Raw genomic sequence first — 18,469 nt, 5'->3', positions numbered from 1 at the left:
GACCGCCCAATTTTGGCCCCCAAGCTGGAGTTGTTTGTCTCTCTGAGTCGCTAGCGCGGTTAAATACGCTACCCTGGAGGCCTTGATCATCATTTTCTCGCCCTAATGGGTCGATACGCCAGCGCGATCTTATTTCCGTGCTTATTGCCGGGTTTTCCTGTTTGTTTCCATGGCCCCCTGAAGCACTGACTGCTTGCAGTCAATCTCAAATCCACTTGAGGCTCTCCGTTCCTTCCTCCTACTCCTTCTGTGCCCTCAATATGGAGACGAGCACTGATTATGCGAACTACAAAACCCAGGCAAATTTTATAGGCTGGTACATCGCCTCAGCACGTATGCTTCTCATTTCATCAAAGTCGACCATCCACTAACGTCTCTGCTCCAGCTGAGGCTATTACCTGCGCAGTTGGCACATGGACGACGAGCGGTAAATACGGTGACTGTAGGCAGACCGCCACCTATGATATAGCAACATCATGCTATCGCGGCAATAGCGTGGTTAGGGGAACCAAGACCGTGGCCTGGTTCGTTACATCGCAACCATTTTAACCGGCCAATATGCGACTAACGCGAACACAGCGCCCCCGACAAGTCATGCGACTTCTTCCGGGTCTTCTCAACAGTAGGCCAAGACGGGCTGTACGCTGTGTCTCGGTACGGTTGCTTCAACAACTGGGCAGCAAACAGTATATATCGAACACTACCGGCAGAGTACCTGGCAACAACTACCACCGGCACGGATTCTTCGCCAACTGATTCCGGTAAGTGCCCTCACTGTGACTGTATGAGAGCAGATGTAGACTAATGCACCGCCTTTCCTCGCGACAGCTAGCATAACATCTCCAGCTTCATCTTCGACCACGACCTCCACAAATGAATCCTCAACGCCCACTGGCACCGGTGGCACAGCTTCATCCAGCTCATCCAACTCAGGACTAAGCGGCGGCGCAATAGCAGGCATCGTCGTTGGCTGTGTAGCGGCCGGCGTCATCCTGGCGCTATTGGTTGTTTTTCGCAGGAAACTCTTTGCGTGCTTTGGATATACTAAGGCACCGGGTGAGAATAGCTATTCTTGGGCTCCTGTCTATGTGCCGCCGCAGACGCAGTCGACTTCTCAGTCGCAGCAAATGTCGGAGTTGTCGGCGCAGCAGGTTCATGAGCTTCCTGGGCCTCCGGGGCCTGGGTCTGGTGTTGCTGAGTTGAGGTGATGGAGGCTCTTGTCTTGGGTTATTTGTTGCTTTTATTTCTTGGTTGGCTGGATATAATTCATGATAATGACTAGTTGGTAATTTGGGGTCCGTTGGTTTGGGCTTGGTTCAAGTTGTTGGTCTGTCTTAGGGATATTTCTGGCTGTAATGAGGCTGTACCTGCCGATTAGTTGTATGGCAGAGGTATAGAGCAGGGGGTTGAGGTCATCAACGTTGAGACAAGATATGCACATCTCTTGTCAATCAACACATGTACATAGAGTCGCAGATGGATGAGACAAAAGATAAATTCTTGGTATAATACAGCAGGCTCATACCAAACAAATGTATATTGTACAAAGATCAACACAAAGAGAAAAACAGAAAACATCGAATCCAACTCCCACCCAGCAGCAATCAGTTCCACGATTCACCCCCAAACCCCCCTCAAATCCCAATCCACACTATTTCTTCCCAGGCTTAGTAAACTTCTTCTCAGGCGGCGGCGGCGCCTCATTCTGACCAAAAGCACTAATCAAATCCAACAAATTATCCTCCTCCTCCTGCTCCGCCTTCGCCTGCGCCTTCGCATCCGCCTCAGCCTTCAACGCAGCAGCCGGATCCTTAGCCGCAGCCTCAGCCTCCACAACAGGCGTATTAGCATCAAAGCTACGACCGAATCTGGCACGGAAAGCCGCCAATCGACCGGCCTCGTCGTCCTCGACGTTCATCAGCTTGCTGGACGACGGGTTCCACAAAAGCGAGTTGCGCGTGTCGCGTGTGCTGCGGTAGATGGGTGCAGGTGAGGTCGTGCGGTGCGTGAAGGCGCTGCCGTCGGAGAGCGTGATCAGCTGTGTGAAGGTGTAGGGCCGCTTGGGGCGGCGGAGGAGCGTTGCGTGGCGGCATTGAGAGCAGATGAAGGTTGTGCTTTGTGTTGTTCGCGTAGGGAGGATGGTTGTTGTTGAGGTTGTGAGGGTGGCCGCGGTGCGGCGGAGGGTGGTGTGCATTGACATTGTGGTGTAGTGGGTTTGAGTCACCGATGAATGGTGATTATTCGTATGGGATGTAGGAATTGACGGGACTGCAATTGCTGTCGCGGAGGTTGCGGAGAATCTTGAAGGTGAGGCCGGAGCAGAGAAATTATCGCGGGTTATGTAAGCGGGTTTGTTGGTTTCGGGGATTTTTGCAGAACTTCGAATGACTTCAAATGTCTCGTTGGTCTTGGAAGTCTTTCGATCTGTTCTGATTTAGACATGAATTGGAAGAGTCTGGGTATCTGTGATTCTGTGTGCGTGATCCCCTGAGCGCCTTTCATAGTGTCAATCCCTCGGGATGAAGCTCTCAATTCCACTCGCGCATGGGTCTGCTCGGACAGGACTCGGAGGTAGGTTTTCTAGGGTTTGATCTCTCAGCTGCTTCTATTCATACTAATTGGGGATCTATTAGATCTGCTATGCATTAAGAAACACGCATCCCAAACCCGGAGAACATATATCTCCCTCCGAAGCTCCCCCTCGGTACCCCGTACCAAGTACCTATCACGATGCAATCAACGACGGTACAACAATTCAGCAGCCTCTTCATCCGAAGATCCCACGGGCAAGCCCAAGACCCCGTCCCTTGAAGGCGACTCTCAACAACCACCTCCAGCACCGACAACATCCATATCCGACCATGTACGCCTCCTCATGCGTCGAGTACCCTACCCCGTCGCAATAATCACAGCAACCGATCCCTCAGGCCCAGACGATACAAGCTCGTTCCGCGGCATGACAGTCTCCTCTTTCAGCACAGTGACTCTCACTCCACAGCCGGTCATTTCGTTTAACGTGCGCCGCCCATCAGAAACATTGAATGCATTGCTTGCTTCACGCCGCTTTCTGGTTCATTTGCTTGCACCGGGTTCGGCGACTGCTACACTCGCAAGGGATTTCTCGAAAGGGAATGTTACGCTTGCTGCTATGTTGAGTGGGCATGGGGAGTTTGAGTTCGCGCGTTTGCCGGCTAGAGACGAGGATGCGGGTTCGCTGAATGCACTACCTATTCTTCAGCGGAGGGGTGCGGGTCATGCGAATGCTCGTGCGGACTTCCCTTTTGTTTTTGAATGTGAATTAATGAAAGATAAGATCGATGTGCATGATCACTCGATTGTGTTGGGGACTGTGCTGCGGACGATTGAGGGCTCTGAGTCTGACATGGCGCTGGGTGAAGATGGTAAGGACTTGGATGAACACTCGCCGGAACGGCTTTGTTTAACCTATGCCAATACCAAGTTCTGGAAGATGGGAGGTGAGCTTTGAACTGGGGGAGGTCTGGCATTTAAGGTTGGTATGGATGAACAACCTTAGGCTTTGTTGCTTGTGTCTTTTCCAAGGTTGGAAAGCATTGTACATATATGACTGGGAAGCGGGTGTTTGTACTGTACATAGATTTAAATTAGACGTGCCCAGGTGGTCGGTAGGTACTTGTTTTATCTATATGTGATTCCTAAAGTAGGGGAGTCTGGGAGAGATGGGATGAGAAATGCTTCCATGATATTGATGCGTCTACGCTTTTTGATATGAGAGAGTATACAGAGAACCGAGTATAGAACAGTTTTGCTTTTGGTTCGGAGAACAGAACTGCAATCTCACTTCGATCGGATGCATATAGTCGCTATCTCATCGCGAGATGCGTGCCACATTACCAGAGACCCATGAATCCAGGAGCCACCATAGTACAGGCCGACGAGAAAGAACCTGACCAGCGCAAACGAAAGCCCACCCAGACGGAATTGAAAGCATGGACGCATATGACCAGAGACCATCTCTCGAAGAACAGCATGGAAACGAGACCCAGCACGGTTGAACAGCGCGGTAAGACACGAGAATATGAGACTAAAAGGGCAATCACCGCGAAACTAGTCCCGCGACGAGTGCGGACTCCCAGTCCCACTTCCACTGCCACTACCACCACTGCCAGTGCCACTACCTCGACTGACGGCTCGCTGGAAAGGACTCAGGACTGGACGGCCACCCTGATGCAGAAACCCATTTCCATCGGACCCAGGGCGCGCTTTGGTCTCGCCGAGCAATTCGGACAGATCGAGCTGGAGAGGTGGCAAACGATTTGAGTCCAAGAAGTCATATCCAAATTGGCTGCTGCGATTGGAGCGGTTTGAGAACGAGCGATCCCGGTGGTTGACCTCTGGTCCAAAGTAAGAGCCCACATTGCCAGCGGGAGACGTTGGAAACTGTGGCAGAAAGGGAATGTCTTGCGATGGGCTGGTTGGGTTCGACGGCATTTCACGGACTGGAGACGATGAGATCTGTAGTGGACTAGACCTTGCCGGGGGAAAGCCGAGACCCATCAGAGATCGAGTACCAGGCGCAGTGGTCGTAGGTGCGGTCAATGGTGGAACACTCGCCTCGGACAGTGGATTAGTGCCTGGAAGATTGCCCTCGGGGGTGAGAGGACCAGATTCGAGAAGCATATGCTGCTGCTGCTGCTGAATAGACTGCTCGATTGCAGTCGCTTGCTGCCAGAGTTGACTAGTCCGCAGTTGGAAATCCTGGACAGACTGGCTGATGCTTGCAAATTGCTCATGGAAACTGGCCTCCATCTTGGACTGGTCTTGCTCTCTGGCAAACTGTTCGGCGGCTCGGCGTTCTCGCTCATTCAACCCTTGAGCATTGGCCGAAATGATTCGCTCATACTGCTCGTTCACACGGGTGCGCCGACCCTGGAGACGTTCTCGCTTCTGGATTGCCTGATTCAATTCCCCCTCCAGTGCCGCCACCTGCTGAGCGGCGGCCGTCCGAGCAGCAGCAACTTCTTCTTTAGTTGAATTGAACGATTCCACCTCACGCTCGAAGGCTGCTTTCTGGGCTGACCATTCTTCCATCTCCTCCTCGGGGACCTTCTCCATAGATTCAAGTTGGTCGTCTAGCGCAGCAGTAGCCTCCTCGGTTTGTCGAATGTTGCGTTCCAGTTGAAGCGAACGTTGCTTTTGCCGATGTTCGTCATTTCCACTCTGGAGGCGAGAGTTGAAGTTGTCGAGTTCCTTGCGAATCTTGGAGATAACAGCTTTGTGGTCATTTTTCGTCTTCTTCAGGCGGTTGCGCTTTTCATTCAGTTTGGATTCCGCGTTGCTGATCGAATTCTTGAGCGTTGTGGTGGGTGACGATGGTCGGTAAGTCGGCTGCGGGGGGGTCGATATAGCCGAGACCACTAGAATCCATCAGTATGATGATTGGGAAGAATGGAAAAGAGCGTTTCTGCGCAGCAAAAACTTACCTTGCTCTGTGTCAGTCGTTGCAGGCGTTTTGACACTCATGACACAGATTTCTTCGTCGGTATCGCTTCGTACAAACGCACAGGTGTAGGCGCAGTTCGGAGCAAGACCAGCTATCTCACCACGCCATTGGACGACACTCGGCCCCTTGGCGTCTGAAACCCTGCATATCGAAGCCGTCGCCCAGAGCGCGCCATTGACGCAGACATAGAACGGTTCCATGTCTCCCTCCAAACGTCTGGCTTCGAAAGAACCTGAGACGGCAGGATCATCGCTGAATTCACCCGCGGCAAATTTGATCGAAGAGCTGTCCACATCCGTAATCCATACTAACCCGTCATCGAGAGAGACGCCTTGTAGATCTTCCTCCGTCATCGTGAGATTGCGTGCTGTCTTGGAAATAGCCCGTGAATGTTCATATTCTCGCATAACAGTGACCTTTGTACTGGCAAGGGCAGCCCAAAACGGCTGCCGACTCCGAACTTGATTGGCTTGCCGTCTGCGTTTCTTGGCCGAAGTAAAGCGATCCTTTCCATCTTTTAATTGGCCGTCAGGGCCAACGAAGCAAGACGAGACACTGGCGGCGGATTCCATAGCAGAATCAGCCTGTGCCTGTGATCCCGCGGATGCCTCGGTATCGCCCCGCTTGCCGGCCCGTAACGGTGTCGGTGACCGGTTTTTAGCCATCGCACGACGTGCCATAGCGGTTGCGGCTTGGGCCAGAATATGCACCGCAAGAAGGCTGCGCAGCCAGCTCGGGGACGATTGTGCTTCGGAGCGTCGGAATTCGGCGGGTAATAGGTGCGAATACTGAGAGAGTAAATCGGGGCTGAGCAATTTAGCAGAGACAAGATGACCCAGAACAAAGTCCTGAATGCCTTTGCTGCGGACAAGATGAAGAAGTAAGACGATTCCGACACAAAGGGCATTGACCCCACCGTTCTTCCCGGAGCCTCCGCCGCCTAACGTGATGGCAACCTGGACATGGGCGAGATCGATGGCGAAGTTCTGCGCCCAAGTCCACATAAAGAGGCCCCATAGAAGTATGCAAAACCCATCCATCGCAATCATTGTCCCCAGAGAGGGCGTCCCAGCCGGACCCTGAAAAATGTCAAAGTTCGACGACAAAGAGCCGGCTGCGGCGCCACCGGGGGGCATGAAAGTAAGAGAGGCGAATAAGAACTGAACCAGAGTCAAGACCATCGGCGGGAGTTGTAGCAAAAAGATCAAGATGGCGATGGTGTCGTACATGGGGCACGACTTGAGGATGGTGGATGCGAGCTGGAGCGGATTGATTGAGGCGCTGGATCCGGATCGCTTCGAGATTCCATTGCGGGAACCGTGACCTCCGATGCCACCATTCTGGTGCACATCGCTATTTTCCTCCGTGCGTGCCATTTCTGCACTCTTGCTATGCCCATTCAACATTCCACGCACATTGCTATCCGCCTTGATGCTATCTCCTTTTTCTGGACCCGTCGGAGAGGCCACGGCCGTATCACTCGTAGACCGTACTGAGGATAAATCGAAGTGAGCGGACGCGCCCGGACCGGTAGCAGAGCCGTTGACCGAGTTGCCGTTGAGATGGCCGCTTGACTTTTGCTTGGTTACTTTCTTGCCGGGACCAACGATTCCATTCTCGTGCCGATTGCTCTGGTTCTTCCTAGACGCAGCAGAGCGTGGCATGGACGAAAGAGCCCGAAACCCAGGTCCGAGTCAGCTTGGCGGGATGAAGCCAAGGACTGGGACCAGGAAAAAGGCGAAAACGGACTAAGATTGAATGATGTGGGGGGAGAGGGGATGAGAGGATGTCGAAGAGATGAAGACGTGAAACAAGAATTGTTAATGTAAGAAGAAAATGAGAGAGAAGGAAAAAAAGAAGAGAAGGACAAGAGACGAGGCTCTACGGGAAGCGTGAAGGGGAAATGGAAAAGTGCCCAGGCGGAATTGAATGAGGTCGAAAAGAAACAGGACGGTATTGGTATTGTCATTTAATGTCGATCATTGGCACTTTTCAGGTAGGCGGTACCTGACTTCAATATTATTTGCCCATACGCCACTTCGGTACTGTGTACTGTGTACTTGAAGAACTGCCAGTTGCAAATTCAATTTAGAGAAGAAGCTCCTGGTAATATATTCCCCGTGGCTGTTTCTTTGTCGATCTGGAGTTTCTGCATGGAAAATCCCAGCGAGCAGGACCCAAACCCACCGCCAAGCTTTCTTTCCTACACAACTACGTGTCTTACGATACTCCAGAGTCTATAATTGACAGGTCACGCCCTCCTCCCAGAGGAGCTATATAACGGCTGAAGTTGCCAAGTCATGCAACGGATACCTACACGTCGGCCAATCCTGAATTTACGGATAATGTCCGCTATTTCGGGGTTCTATTGCTTCAGACACCCGGGGCTGACTACTAGTGCTGATAAGCTAACTAGAGACCATTCCGTACGGCTACACATCAAGTTGGGAGCCTGTTCAGATCACCGATTCCTATTTGCTATCAGACTGCCTACCTGCCGTTACTTGACCCGTCTGCTGCGGGGTTATCCTTGCGCCAGACCTACGATGAGCCTTACGGATCCACGCTATCACGATATGATGATCACTCTGTTTTGAGGACTAGCTTGCACATACGTGCAGGTATGAACGCGCAACACCGAGCAGAGAAAGCGTAATTGCGAGTAAGTATGGGGAAGACTGATGCTTGTGTGTATTGACAGGGCTGCCCACATTCCGGCTGAGATCATCACATGCTCGGCTATCTCGTGCATCTTCCTGAAGGGCTCCGCACATACAACGGACGATCCACAGATTTGCTGCTGTCGGTGGATCTATAAGGATACTCTTGAAGGCTTTTGATGTTGGCAGCGCGGGTTAATTACTTACAAAACCTATCGCATGGAGAAGGCATTTGGAAACAGAAATATCCACAGTATGCAAATTACAGGCTTGCCTGGTTTCGATATTTCCCCTCCTATGCGATACCTGGGCTTGGCAGGGTTTTTGTAGATCCCGCCACAAACTTAGTAAAGATCGGCCCGACGGTCGGGCTGGTGATGGCTTAGGTTATTTTTATGCATGCGGTGAGCCCTAACTAGCACCTGGTATCGTGTAACTAGGTGCCCTCATTGCTATGTAGGACTTGCACTTGTAGATTTCGCAGTTCTATGACGCAGCCAAAACCAGGTGGACTTGGAAATCCCATGATCATACCATTAGCCTAAAAAGGTGTGCACCTTACTCCAATGTTAGCAAGGGTAGGTAACTAGTAACTAGGCCTGAAAGGAACTCTTGCAGCACCCCAGGGCCGTATCTTGCACCGTTGCACGTGCCGCCAAATGCCCGATTCTGTGAGACGTCGCCCATCCAACTTAGAACTATCTTTCTCTCCTCGAGTCTTCCTTATTATCGGGATGCTGAAAATTGTGAACAACTTTGATCCAATGAGAGCACTACCGTCGCCCGGATTCTATGGTAGGACTAGCGTTGACCGAGGATCCGTCGGTTTCCCCATAGACATCTCTGGTCTCGAGAACGACGCCGCTGTTACCGGCCGTGGCCTACCAGAGATCACCTGACCGTTTAACATGTTGACGGCCACACTCCAAGTCTCCATCGTCCTTCCATCCATCATCACTTCTATTGGTTTTTCTTTCGTTCTCGGAGTTCTTGACTCTTCCCGTCTCACGCGGAGATGGATCAACAGACCCAGTTCAGCCGTTGCGATGAAGTGAAGCGACTTTACAAGCTACTTAAGAGCCGTGAAACTTGATGTCTTTCCCACGGTGATCTCCAAGGCCTCGAACTCCGGCTCTGTAAATTTTGATCCATGTTAATCTCGGCCTTATCCGGAAAGCATGCTTCAAAGATATCCACTCGAAACGGTGTCCATGGCTGCGGATCATCCTCCAGACTCTCACATCGGCTCAATAACCTCTGGGACTTTCAGACTCTGCTAAGAAGTCCAGAATGACCCTAATGTCGAAAGTCCCCTGGAATTCGCCGAATCCAGATGGGGGAAATTGACACTATCATATGGGCCGAATGCTTAGGAAGATCATGCCAAACAAACATGGTGGCATATTCAATCCCAGCAGATGCTTCCTCAGATACGGCTTTCCCGGCATCCGACGGAGTACTCTCGGCGATCTAAGCTCTATCTACGAACAGAGATCGGTGCACTTTGCTTTTCTGTTTTCCTCTGCTGTTTATGGGGACTAAATAGGTATACTAGGACGAAATGGAAGCATAGCGCTCCTGAACTATGTGGACTTAACAGAAGAAACTAGTTAACTAGTTAGTTATTGACGCATGCTAGGTCTCCAAGAAGTTTTCCAGTCAAGCTTTAACCCACATGCGATTATGGAATGTCTTACTCTCCGAGAAGTAGGCGCCGTTCTAACCGTGATGGTTGCTCGAACATCCGATCTGCCGTTCCGGGACCAACCGATCCATCCGGCCAGTATCTTACCAACACTCGCTCAGTTTTCATAGTTATTGGTCGGGTTCTTTCACGAAAGGTTGTTTTGCAATATTCTCGGCTATGGAGTTTTGCGGATGACGAAACGGCACCAGTAGAAATTTTCGTTCGATAACTATGATATGAGCCAGCCAGTCCCGATGGCCTTGGAAGAGCTGAATCCTGTGACTGGCTCTCTTGACTGTCGACCCTGTTACGTCTATGAGCTTGATTTAGCTATTTCGATCTTTCCTCTTCCATGCAATACAGAAGTACCGTGTACTGCGTACATGTAGGCTTGGCAGGGCTTTGCAGATCCGTCTGGATCAGCCACCAATTCGTAAAGATCGGCTCGCCGGCCGGGCATGTACCCCGGGGGCCGGGGTCCGGGCTCGTTGATGGCTTGTGTATGCGTGTATGTTTGCGGCACCCATACCCGGCATTGATTAAGAATCAATGCTGGGATTTTGCTTGTAGGTCTCGCAGTTCCAAGATGCAACCGAAAAGTGTGTGCTCTATAGCTAGTTCTGGTACTTTTATCTCAAAATTCCGCTAGCTGTATGTAGAACCTTGGAACGGGGCTCTTGCTTTGGTCCGATAAACCTTTTCATGGTCGATCAATTTGCCTCTAGGTTTGTTTTCTACTGCGGTGTCCACGTCTAAGTTACCTGCTGGCTCGGCAAGTCTCCGAGGGCAATATGTAACGTTCTGACGAAGTCGTGTGTAATTCTATGTTTTATCATAGACGTTATTCTGGTGCAGGATATACTAGTGACATCTGCAACTGCTATCTCGTGTTTCTCCTGTACATGATACTGAATAGACAGGGTAGACCGTAGGAATGGAAAGCAATATTGAACGGAATGGGACAAGGGATAGACGAATGAAGTACATAGTCGTCGCAGTTCCCGCAGCCCACATTCCATCCCCCGCATACTGGTTACATACTGCGTACAGTAGTACTTGAATCCGATCAAAATCTCATCGTCGTTCGTTGCATCAAATACGCAGTACACACATGTGGACATCTTTCTCCTCGTTGTCGTGGCTCATGGCCCATGGTGCATAGTTCTACGGTGAAGATGATCTTCGGTCCCGTCTCTCTTAGGTGTGTCTATGGACGGGGTACATCACTGCATATTGTGCAACTTCCACATGTGGGAACATCACTCTAAAAGCAGATATCTTTGTGTAAGCATGCTACTGGTTCACTCCATGGGACTAAATGCAGAAGTTGATACCAGCTCGGTATCTTCTTCCCCGGATTTTAAACCCAGAACTTAGACAATGCATATAGGTGGCTGTGTTCTCCGCCATATATTACTAGGTAGTAGGTACGCAGGATGAAGCACCGGACTCGTATAATCCTGAGAAGCAGTTTACACCGACTTTTCATAACGCCTTAGGTACTTGCTACCCATCTCTCTCACTGCTCCTGTAGTTGTGCTGGCCAATGGATATGCGTAAGACCAAATCAATGGCTAGGAGAACGCGGAGATGGAACCAGTAAATTGGATACGGCGTTCCACACAAATCTCATCCTCCTCGAGCGCAAGAGACTTGGGAAATCATTAAAGTAGGGCTGTACTGGACATATTGGAATAGCGATGAATATGACTTTGAGAACTGGAAGCTCCTGCCCAGGCGGGGGCAACGCCCGTTCGTTATCGTTATCTTGCCGACCTCGGAACCGTGGGCCCGGCGCACGGGTGTCCCTCGGAGCCGCAACCTTGTGACACCTAATCCGGGAAGGTTCCTTGGAAGCAGCCGAGTCAGTTCTTCAAGGTCGTAACTGTAAACTGATGTCACACTTACTTTCTACACAATCCACATGCAGATCTGAGATAGACCAAACAGTACTTTCGAAAATGTCACGCAAGTCTACTTTCCTCTCGCGAGAGCCATTGGTATATATACTCCAAGCCCGATACTGGAGCATCACTCACAACAGCACACTCCAGGACTCCAAAGACGCAAAATGGAAAAGATTAGTCAAGACGAATTACCTCGATCCACATGGAGAAAAGAGAGACTGGGAGTCCGCTGAACGCCAGGTAAGAGCCTTGCAGCCTCGATACATCCAATCACATTCACATTCGTCTAACCATGTCATAGACAAGACCAAACGACTCTGCGGTCGATGGTGTCAACATCGTCGCTTTTCTGAACAAGTCGGGTGGCACCGAGATCCTTCTAGAGAAGCAATACCGGCCACCTATCGATAAGGTTGTCATAGAACTGCCTGCTGGCTTGAGCGACCCGGGAGAGACAATTGAGCAGACTGCAGTCCGGGAGCTGAAAGAGGAAACTGGGTATATCGGTATCGTAGATAAGACAAGTGGCATCATGTATAATGGTCAGTTATCCCATTGTCTGCCTCTCTGTGGAGGCTAACTAACTTCAATATGTTCAGATCCCGGGTTCTGCAACGCCAACTTCAATATGGTTTATGTTCAGGTTGATATGTCGCTCCCGGAGAATCAGAATCCGAAGCCTGACCTCGAGGATAATGAGTTTATCGAGTGCTTCACGGTTCCGGTGTCGGCGCTTTTTGATGAGTTGCAGAGGCTGGAGGGGGGAGGGTATGCGATTGATGCGCGGGTGGGATCTATTGCGGAAGGAATTGAGATTGCAAAGAGGTTGAAAATTTGATGGATTTGCCTGACTGGGGAATCCTAGAATGCGTCTCCTTGCCGTGCACTCATTCGTAGGAAGTGATAGACCACGCCTTCGATACCTAAACCTTCACTTGGCAGGACGGAATACCTTGACCTCTGATGATGAGCATATATACAAAGTGCAGATAAATACAGATGTCAATAAACCGGCCCGAAAGAAAGGCAAGACAACGAGTGCCCCAGAACCGCACATGACCTCTTCGCGGTCATTATGCAGTGTTTTACTCACTGCGCCGCAGATCCGGTATCCTCGACAGCATCAACCGCATCCCAGCTCTCGAGCTCGAGAGTCCTGACTCGATTTTCGATATCCGCGATTCGCTGCGCACAACTAACCTTCTCCTGCTCCTGCAACTCCCATATAACCTTAAACTGTTCCATAATCCACGGTGGGAACTCTTTAGCCTTGCTGTTCTTCGTGTAATCATAGATGACGTTTTCCTCGAAGCAACGCGCGGCGGGGCGTTGGTGGGCTTCGGAAAGAATGACGACTTCGAACCGAAATGAAGATGAGGATGCGAGATGCTCTGGTGAGTCTGGGACCAGCTTGTGGTAGACAGTGACTTTGTCGGGAGATAGCATGGGCTGCATCACTGTTAGTATTAGGTTCGTCGAATTGTTGTGCCGGTGGTATGGGCGGGCGTCGAGTCCCAGGGATACAGTACAAATTTGTAGTCTATCTTGATGCTTTTCAGAATGAGTCCTATTCCTGTATTGCCGACCATGCTGTTCCATTGCTTCTTGTTTGCAGGGTCGATATTATTGCCAATGTTGCGGGTCCAATTCACTCGGGCTGTTTCGGCGTATCGAACGTAGGTAACGTTGTTGACATGACCTAAAGGACTAAGTCAATATCATATGGATGCCTGATGGTAAAGACAAAAATGAGAATAGTGAAATAGAGCATACCCTAGTTCCACGTTAGCTTAAATCCAGATATGAAGTACACCTCGTGCTGAAAGTGCAACAGGTAGAGTAAGTATATTCTCACCATTATATCCTAATCATCACAAACAAACTTGGCATTAGAAAGTGACTCACACCAATCGTACAGATCAAGCTCCTACCTGTTCACCCCAAACCACGTTATGCCGAAACAGACTTCGCCGCTTCCTATCCGTAAGGAAACCCTCACTCCCAGCAATCAATTCTCGCCATTCCTCAGCCAATTGCTTTAATATCTTCCCTCCCTCATCAATCTGAGCAGGTTTCATCCCAAACATCATGCATTTCCCAATCCTCTGCTTGGTCGTCGCAAGCCATCGGGGATCGACCGGTTTTACCTCGGAATAGGGGCCATTTGAGAGTATCGAGGAGGTCTCGGAGAACAGGCGACGGGGGGCCTTTGAAGATAATAAATTTGAGGCAGAAAGCTGCGCTCGAAGGGCTGATCGGACGAGCATTGTCGCGTGGGTGCGGAGAGACAATAGGATCAAGCACCCCCCGGTCCTCCGAGGCTGGCCGCTGGACAGTTGGCTGATAACCGATAAGAAAAGCTCGGGCCACTATCGGCAGGAACCCCGCGTGACTTTGTCGCCCATGGGGTTGCTGTGTGGGTAATGTAGGTGTATCAATCTGTTTGGCGCCTATCTCATCATGCAATACATCTTCTAAAATCAATTGGCTCATTGAGTGAAGGGCCTTTGGCTCCGGAGGGTTACAAGGTTCAATTCGACCAGAAAGTAATCTGTACCGTGTTGATAGCATTCCTACGTCACGGGAGCATAACCAGACTAACTCCGCTAACGTCACCGACAATCTCCGACGGCTGGAAGCTCTTGTTTCGTCACTGCATCTCACCCCAAACTATCAACATCCACTACCAAAACAATCCCCATCTTCGTGAATGGAGCGGCCATGGTAAATCCAGAGTTGCGCCGGCAGGTCATTAACGTCTACAAAGGTATGGGTCCGCTCTGCGCAATTTGTCTGTTTCGCACTAATATTTCGAGATGCAGAGCTCCTGTTCTTGGGGCGAGAGTATCCATTGGGATACCAGTATTTCCGGGACCGGTTACACCGTGCATTTTCAAGTCAGGCTCAGATCACCGATGATGAGGAGATCCGCAAGGGTGTTGCGCGGGCTGAATTTGTGAAGAAAGGTAGGAGCTCCTCTAGCTCTGGAATCCGGTATATGATGCTAACTATGCCATGCAGAAGTGGAAGCACTGTAAGGACACCCTAATTCCTTCCCTTTCCAGTCTAAAATACTGGGTTACGACGAGTGAGAGCAAGTGAATTGTTCGTACATGTCATTCTTCTATACATTGCGCCCTTAGTGGCGTAGTGTCTGGGTAGATACACTGTGCATAGATTCCATCCTCATTATCATGGCATCATGCAAGGACCATTCTTTCTTCACCTCCAGCACACAACATTTGCGTTGATGGCACTGACAGGATAACAAAACCAGGTACTATTTGAAGCGGTACAGGACGCTGAATAAACGATATGGAAGTGAGGCCTAATATTCCCACGGCTCTCACTTCATCTCCAAAACGTTCAGATCATATGCATGTTAGAACTCCAGAAAGACAGAAATATAAAATTGGGGGTATCACCAATACAAAGTGCAGAAATGCTCACTACTTGACTTTGGTCCGCCGGAACTCCGATTTGACGTCAAGGGATTTTCATTTTTTTCGACCCCACCAGGCACTCACTTCAAGGCACTCGCCGCTGGTAAGTCCGCCTTTCTGCAGCAGGTCTGCTGTCATTGCAGCCCACCATCGGTCCCATTCATCGCGGCCTTTCCCGCTTGTCTCCATCAGTATTGGCTCCAACCCTTCAATCATCTGGATTATGGTGAGAAGAGCCGTGCGCCGGATGGAGGACTGCTCGGGGGTCAGGGTCTTGCGCGGACGGCCGTTGGAATCCTTGCTTTGGCCGTCTCGCTCCCAGCGTAGGTCGCCTAGTGGGATTGCGACACGGCGACTGTCGACATTTTCCAATGTATCCACTTCTGAATTGAATGATAGACCGATGGTTGCGCACGGAAGCGCTGTCAACTTGAGGCGGTCGAAGGACTTCTCCACCCAAGAGTTATAATCCACCAAGAATTTGTTCTGCGCTCGCGTGAATGGTGTGGCCGAGGAGAATGTATATGTCGCCGTTGTGTCAGCAATCTCCTGTTCTTTGGAGGTAGTTTTGCGGGCTGGTGCCGGATTGGGTAGCAACGAGCGGAAGCTCCAATCTGAATCCCATACTTCTAGGATTCCCCCCGACTTCAGCACGCGCAGAGGCTCACTCAAGCCCGATGCGGATTGCGCCGGGCTGGACGGACACATGCCCGCATCCTTTATAAACACAAAGTCAAAATAGTCGTCGGGGAAGGGTAAGCGGGGTCGTCGTAGGTCATGTCGTTTGAACTGCCAATTCATCCCCTGTTTGCGCATGTCCGGCGCAATGGAAATGACATCAATCCCCGCGAAGGCAACATCGGGATGGCCCCTGCGGGCGAAGTATTCGTGGCACAGACCAGACCACAGTCCGGATCCGCATGCGATCTCCAGGATGCGCTTGGGCGGGCGATTGGCTAGGTAAGGGTTGCAAAACGGGCCGCCGAGGACGCGCAGCAGCATCACTGTGCGCAGGCTTTGGCGGTGGATCTCGGGTAGGTCGCAAGGCAGAGGGTAGTTGTTCTCGGGGTCGCGGAAATAGGTGCGGTCGCCCTGCCGCATCAGAGGGTATGTCGAGTAGTCAGTGAGCGAGCCGAGGGACGAAGTAGAGTTTGCGGCCAGGGTCGAGCCCAGGGCGGAATGAATATCGGACCCGGAGGTTGTGCCTGTGAATCCCATTGCTGTTGCGTCCATATCAGGTTTTCCGCGCTCAAGTTGCTCGATTGGTGTCCCCGATGACTCTGAAGATGGGTTGTGGGTTCGGTCGCATTCTCGGCGCTAAGGTGACGATTTCATGAACGAGGCATGCTTCTCTTATTTGTTTGTCTGCCGGCAGGAAGATATTTCCGAGGCGAATTGGAAAGGGAATTGAGAATGAAAGAGTAGAGTCGAACAGGAAAGGTTTGACGGACGGGGCCAAAGCGGGTTCGGAAAATATCCTTAGCGGCCGGGCGCAGAGCTGAAGAAATTTCTTTGTTCGACGTCAAGAGAAGAATTGGTCTATGATATGCAGAGAACGATTGTGATCTGGTTAAAAGGCACAAAGAGGCGTGTTGGAGGGATAGGGAGGGGGAGAGAAAAAGCGTTAGAAAAGCAGGTCCAGTAACCCCTGGAAGTGGCATAGAATATCCACTCGAGTCTAGTACTTTAGTCTTTAGGAAATTATTAAATACTTGTATTGAAGAAATTGGGGTAGCCAATAGTCGTCTTGTTTCAATCTACAGTACTTCTGTATTTCGAGTCTTACACAGTATAGTATTCCTATTCCCTCACATATAGTTACACACAAAGTCACTGACATCATGACTCAAATTGGAGCCATGGATCGTGGGGGCCAGTGACCAGAAATGGGAAATGCCAAATGCCGATAGACTCAGAATATAGCCTGTCAACTACGTTAAGCCTCGTTACTTGACATACTATGATTCCTCGGACCTGTCTACATCGCCTATATGTGAAGGTGGAGGAGTAACCTGTTTGAGAATTCGTTGCATTAGCATGGCCATCTACCAGAGAATGCCCCCTTTGATTTTTGTTAGATTGATAAGATACATCCAGGGGTGATGCATGTATGCAGGAACTAGATAGTCCATGGCCTCGGCACTTATACTCTTCAGACAGCACATGGATATCGTATGTTTTTCAGGTACTGGATACACAACCGTCGGAGATCCCTACCCGCCATGTCCATAGTGTCGGTTCTGAGTCTGGACTTTCCCCCCTTAATTAACTTAAGTACGAAGTAAACTCCCGAAACTTAACTAGCCCATTTGTCTTTTTTCCTTTATTTTTCTATCTCATACGATCATACAGTTCACTGAGTTGCCCGTGCCCTGACGCTAAAGAAGCCTCCGTCCCAGGCACTTGTCCTTGGTATCGGCTATTGCCATATGATCGTCTGATTTGCACACACGGTGATCCGTGCCACTTCCAGGGGGTTGGTACTTTCTACATCCAGGGAAATCAATGCAACGACAGGGTTTGACATGGCGTCTGCTCACGTACCTTTGTTCACAACTATGTACTCCGTCTGTTTTGTTTTTAGAAATGCAGTGGGTAATAAGAAGCGATGAGATATATCACATGAGCCTTAGCTATGGTACGCAGTATGCTGTAGGTAGGAGTCCAAACCAAGTCCTTACCTATGTGCTGATAGGCGTAAGCCACTGGATGCATTCCCCTTTTTCAATATGTATATACAGGGTCTGTGCAACTCTATATCACGTCTCTCTAGGACTCTGATTTATGGGATATTCTCTTTCTTAACGTCAGTAGAGTATGCTATGTCTCTTGGTATTGGACCATCAACATGAGGATGAGAGGTATCATGAGAGGTATCATACAACCTAGGCTGGGCCTTGTTAAAATAACATTGAACTGATCCTCTCGATATTTCCCCACTGTTACCAGCTCAGACTAGGAGTTTCTGCCATGATTTACTGAAATCAAAGATCGCAGCAACACCAAAACCGTTGCAATGTTAGCAGAGGCTTAAACCATGCCTACATGTACACAAAGCCATTCGGCATCCCTTCACTTCCCAAATTAACAGTCGCACCCATTGTATCCCACATCCATAAATGCCCTCCGTAGTATATATCCAATTAAATTTCATCGTTCTGTGTTTTGCTTCAAAATGTCTGAGCGGAACCTGAATCCTATGTCTCGACTTGCGAAAGACGGTTGCGCCCACGGTTGAGCAGGCAACTTAGACCACGTGGCATATTTCCATAATCGTGCCATCGATGTGC

The 18,469-nt window shown here is 50.2% G+C and overlaps 8 protein-coding genes across 8 annotated transcripts; 4 read left to right on the top strand and 4 right to left on the bottom strand.

Moving 5' to 3' along the window:
* Positions 1-260: 260 nt before the first annotated feature.
* N7515_003263 (uncharacterized protein) lies at positions 261-1,208 on the top strand (the record flags this gene model as incomplete). The annotated part of the gene is made up of 4 exons (XM_056664007.1): positions 261-333; positions 386-524; positions 580-761; positions 829-1,208. 4 exons carry the CDS (start codon positions 261-263, stop codon positions 1,206-1,208), a joined length of 774 nt encoding a protein of 257 aa, XP_056523064.1.
* A 443-nt stretch (positions 1,209-1,651) lies between these two features.
* Positions 1,652-2,200, bottom strand: N7515_003262 (mitochondrial 54S ribosomal protein bL31m; the record flags this gene model as incomplete). Its single annotated transcript, XM_056664006.1, has 1 exon — positions 1,652-2,200. The coding sequence occupies one exon, from the start codon at positions 2,198-2,200 to the stop codon at positions 1,652-1,654; it is 549 nt and encodes a 182-aa protein (XP_056523063.1).
* A 319-nt stretch (positions 2,201-2,519) lies between these two features.
* Positions 2,520-3,487, top strand: N7515_003261 (flavin reductase family protein; the record flags this gene model as incomplete). The annotated part of the gene is made up of 2 exons (XM_056664005.1): positions 2,520-2,571; positions 2,634-3,487. The coding sequence occupies 2 exons, from the start codon at positions 2,520-2,522 to the stop codon at positions 3,485-3,487; spliced, it is 906 nt and encodes a 301-aa protein (XP_056523062.1).
* Positions 3,488-4,086: 599 nt separating this feature from the next.
* N7515_003260 (uncharacterized protein) lies at positions 4,087-7,146 on the bottom strand (the record flags this gene model as incomplete). Its single annotated transcript, XM_056664004.1, has 2 exons — positions 4,087-5,396; positions 5,463-7,146. 2 exons carry the CDS (start codon positions 7,144-7,146, stop codon positions 4,087-4,089), a joined length of 2,994 nt encoding a protein of 997 aa, XP_056523061.1.
* Positions 7,147-11,790: 4,644 nt separating this feature from the next.
* On the top strand, positions 11,791-12,574 carry N7515_003259 (NUDIX hydrolase; the record flags this gene model as incomplete). Its single annotated transcript, XM_056664003.1, has 3 exons — positions 11,791-11,976; positions 12,038-12,278; positions 12,336-12,574. 3 exons carry the CDS (start codon positions 11,791-11,793, stop codon positions 12,572-12,574), a joined length of 666 nt encoding a protein of 221 aa, XP_056523060.1.
* A 251-nt stretch (positions 12,575-12,825) lies between these two features.
* N7515_003258 (thioesterase family protein) lies at positions 12,826-14,003 on the bottom strand (the record flags this gene model as incomplete). Its single annotated transcript, XM_056664002.1, has 3 exons — positions 12,826-13,185; positions 13,266-13,435; positions 13,676-14,003. The coding sequence occupies 3 exons, from the start codon at positions 14,001-14,003 to the stop codon at positions 12,826-12,828; spliced, it is 858 nt and encodes a 285-aa protein (XP_056523059.1).
* Positions 14,004-14,457: 454 nt separating this feature from the next.
* N7515_003257 (electron transfer flavoprotein regulatory factor 1) lies at positions 14,458-14,774 on the top strand (the record flags this gene model as incomplete). The annotated part of the gene is made up of 3 exons (XM_056664001.1): positions 14,458-14,503; positions 14,559-14,702; positions 14,758-14,774. The coding sequence occupies 3 exons, from the start codon at positions 14,458-14,460 to the stop codon at positions 14,772-14,774; spliced, it is 207 nt and encodes a 68-aa protein (XP_056523058.1).
* A 459-nt stretch (positions 14,775-15,233) lies between these two features.
* Positions 15,234-16,412, bottom strand: N7515_003256 (class I SAM-dependent methyltransferase; the record flags this gene model as incomplete). The annotated part of the gene is made up of 1 exon (XM_056664000.1): positions 15,234-16,412. The coding sequence occupies one exon, from the start codon at positions 16,410-16,412 to the stop codon at positions 15,234-15,236; it is 1,179 nt and encodes a 392-aa protein (XP_056523057.1).
* Between the last annotated feature and the right edge of the window lie 2,057 nt (positions 16,413-18,469).

The sequence above is a fragment of the Penicillium bovifimosum genome (assembly GCF_028826915.1).
Source record: "Penicillium bovifimosum strain IBT 22155 chromosome Unknown utg000003l_segment0_segment0, whole genome shotgun sequence".
In the NCBI taxonomy this organism is placed as follows: domain Eukaryota; kingdom Fungi; phylum Ascomycota; class Eurotiomycetes; order Eurotiales; family Aspergillaceae; genus Penicillium; species Penicillium bovifimosum.
Note: the sequence above shows the minus strand (reverse complement) of the source record. Positions and strands in the feature narration are given on the sequence as shown.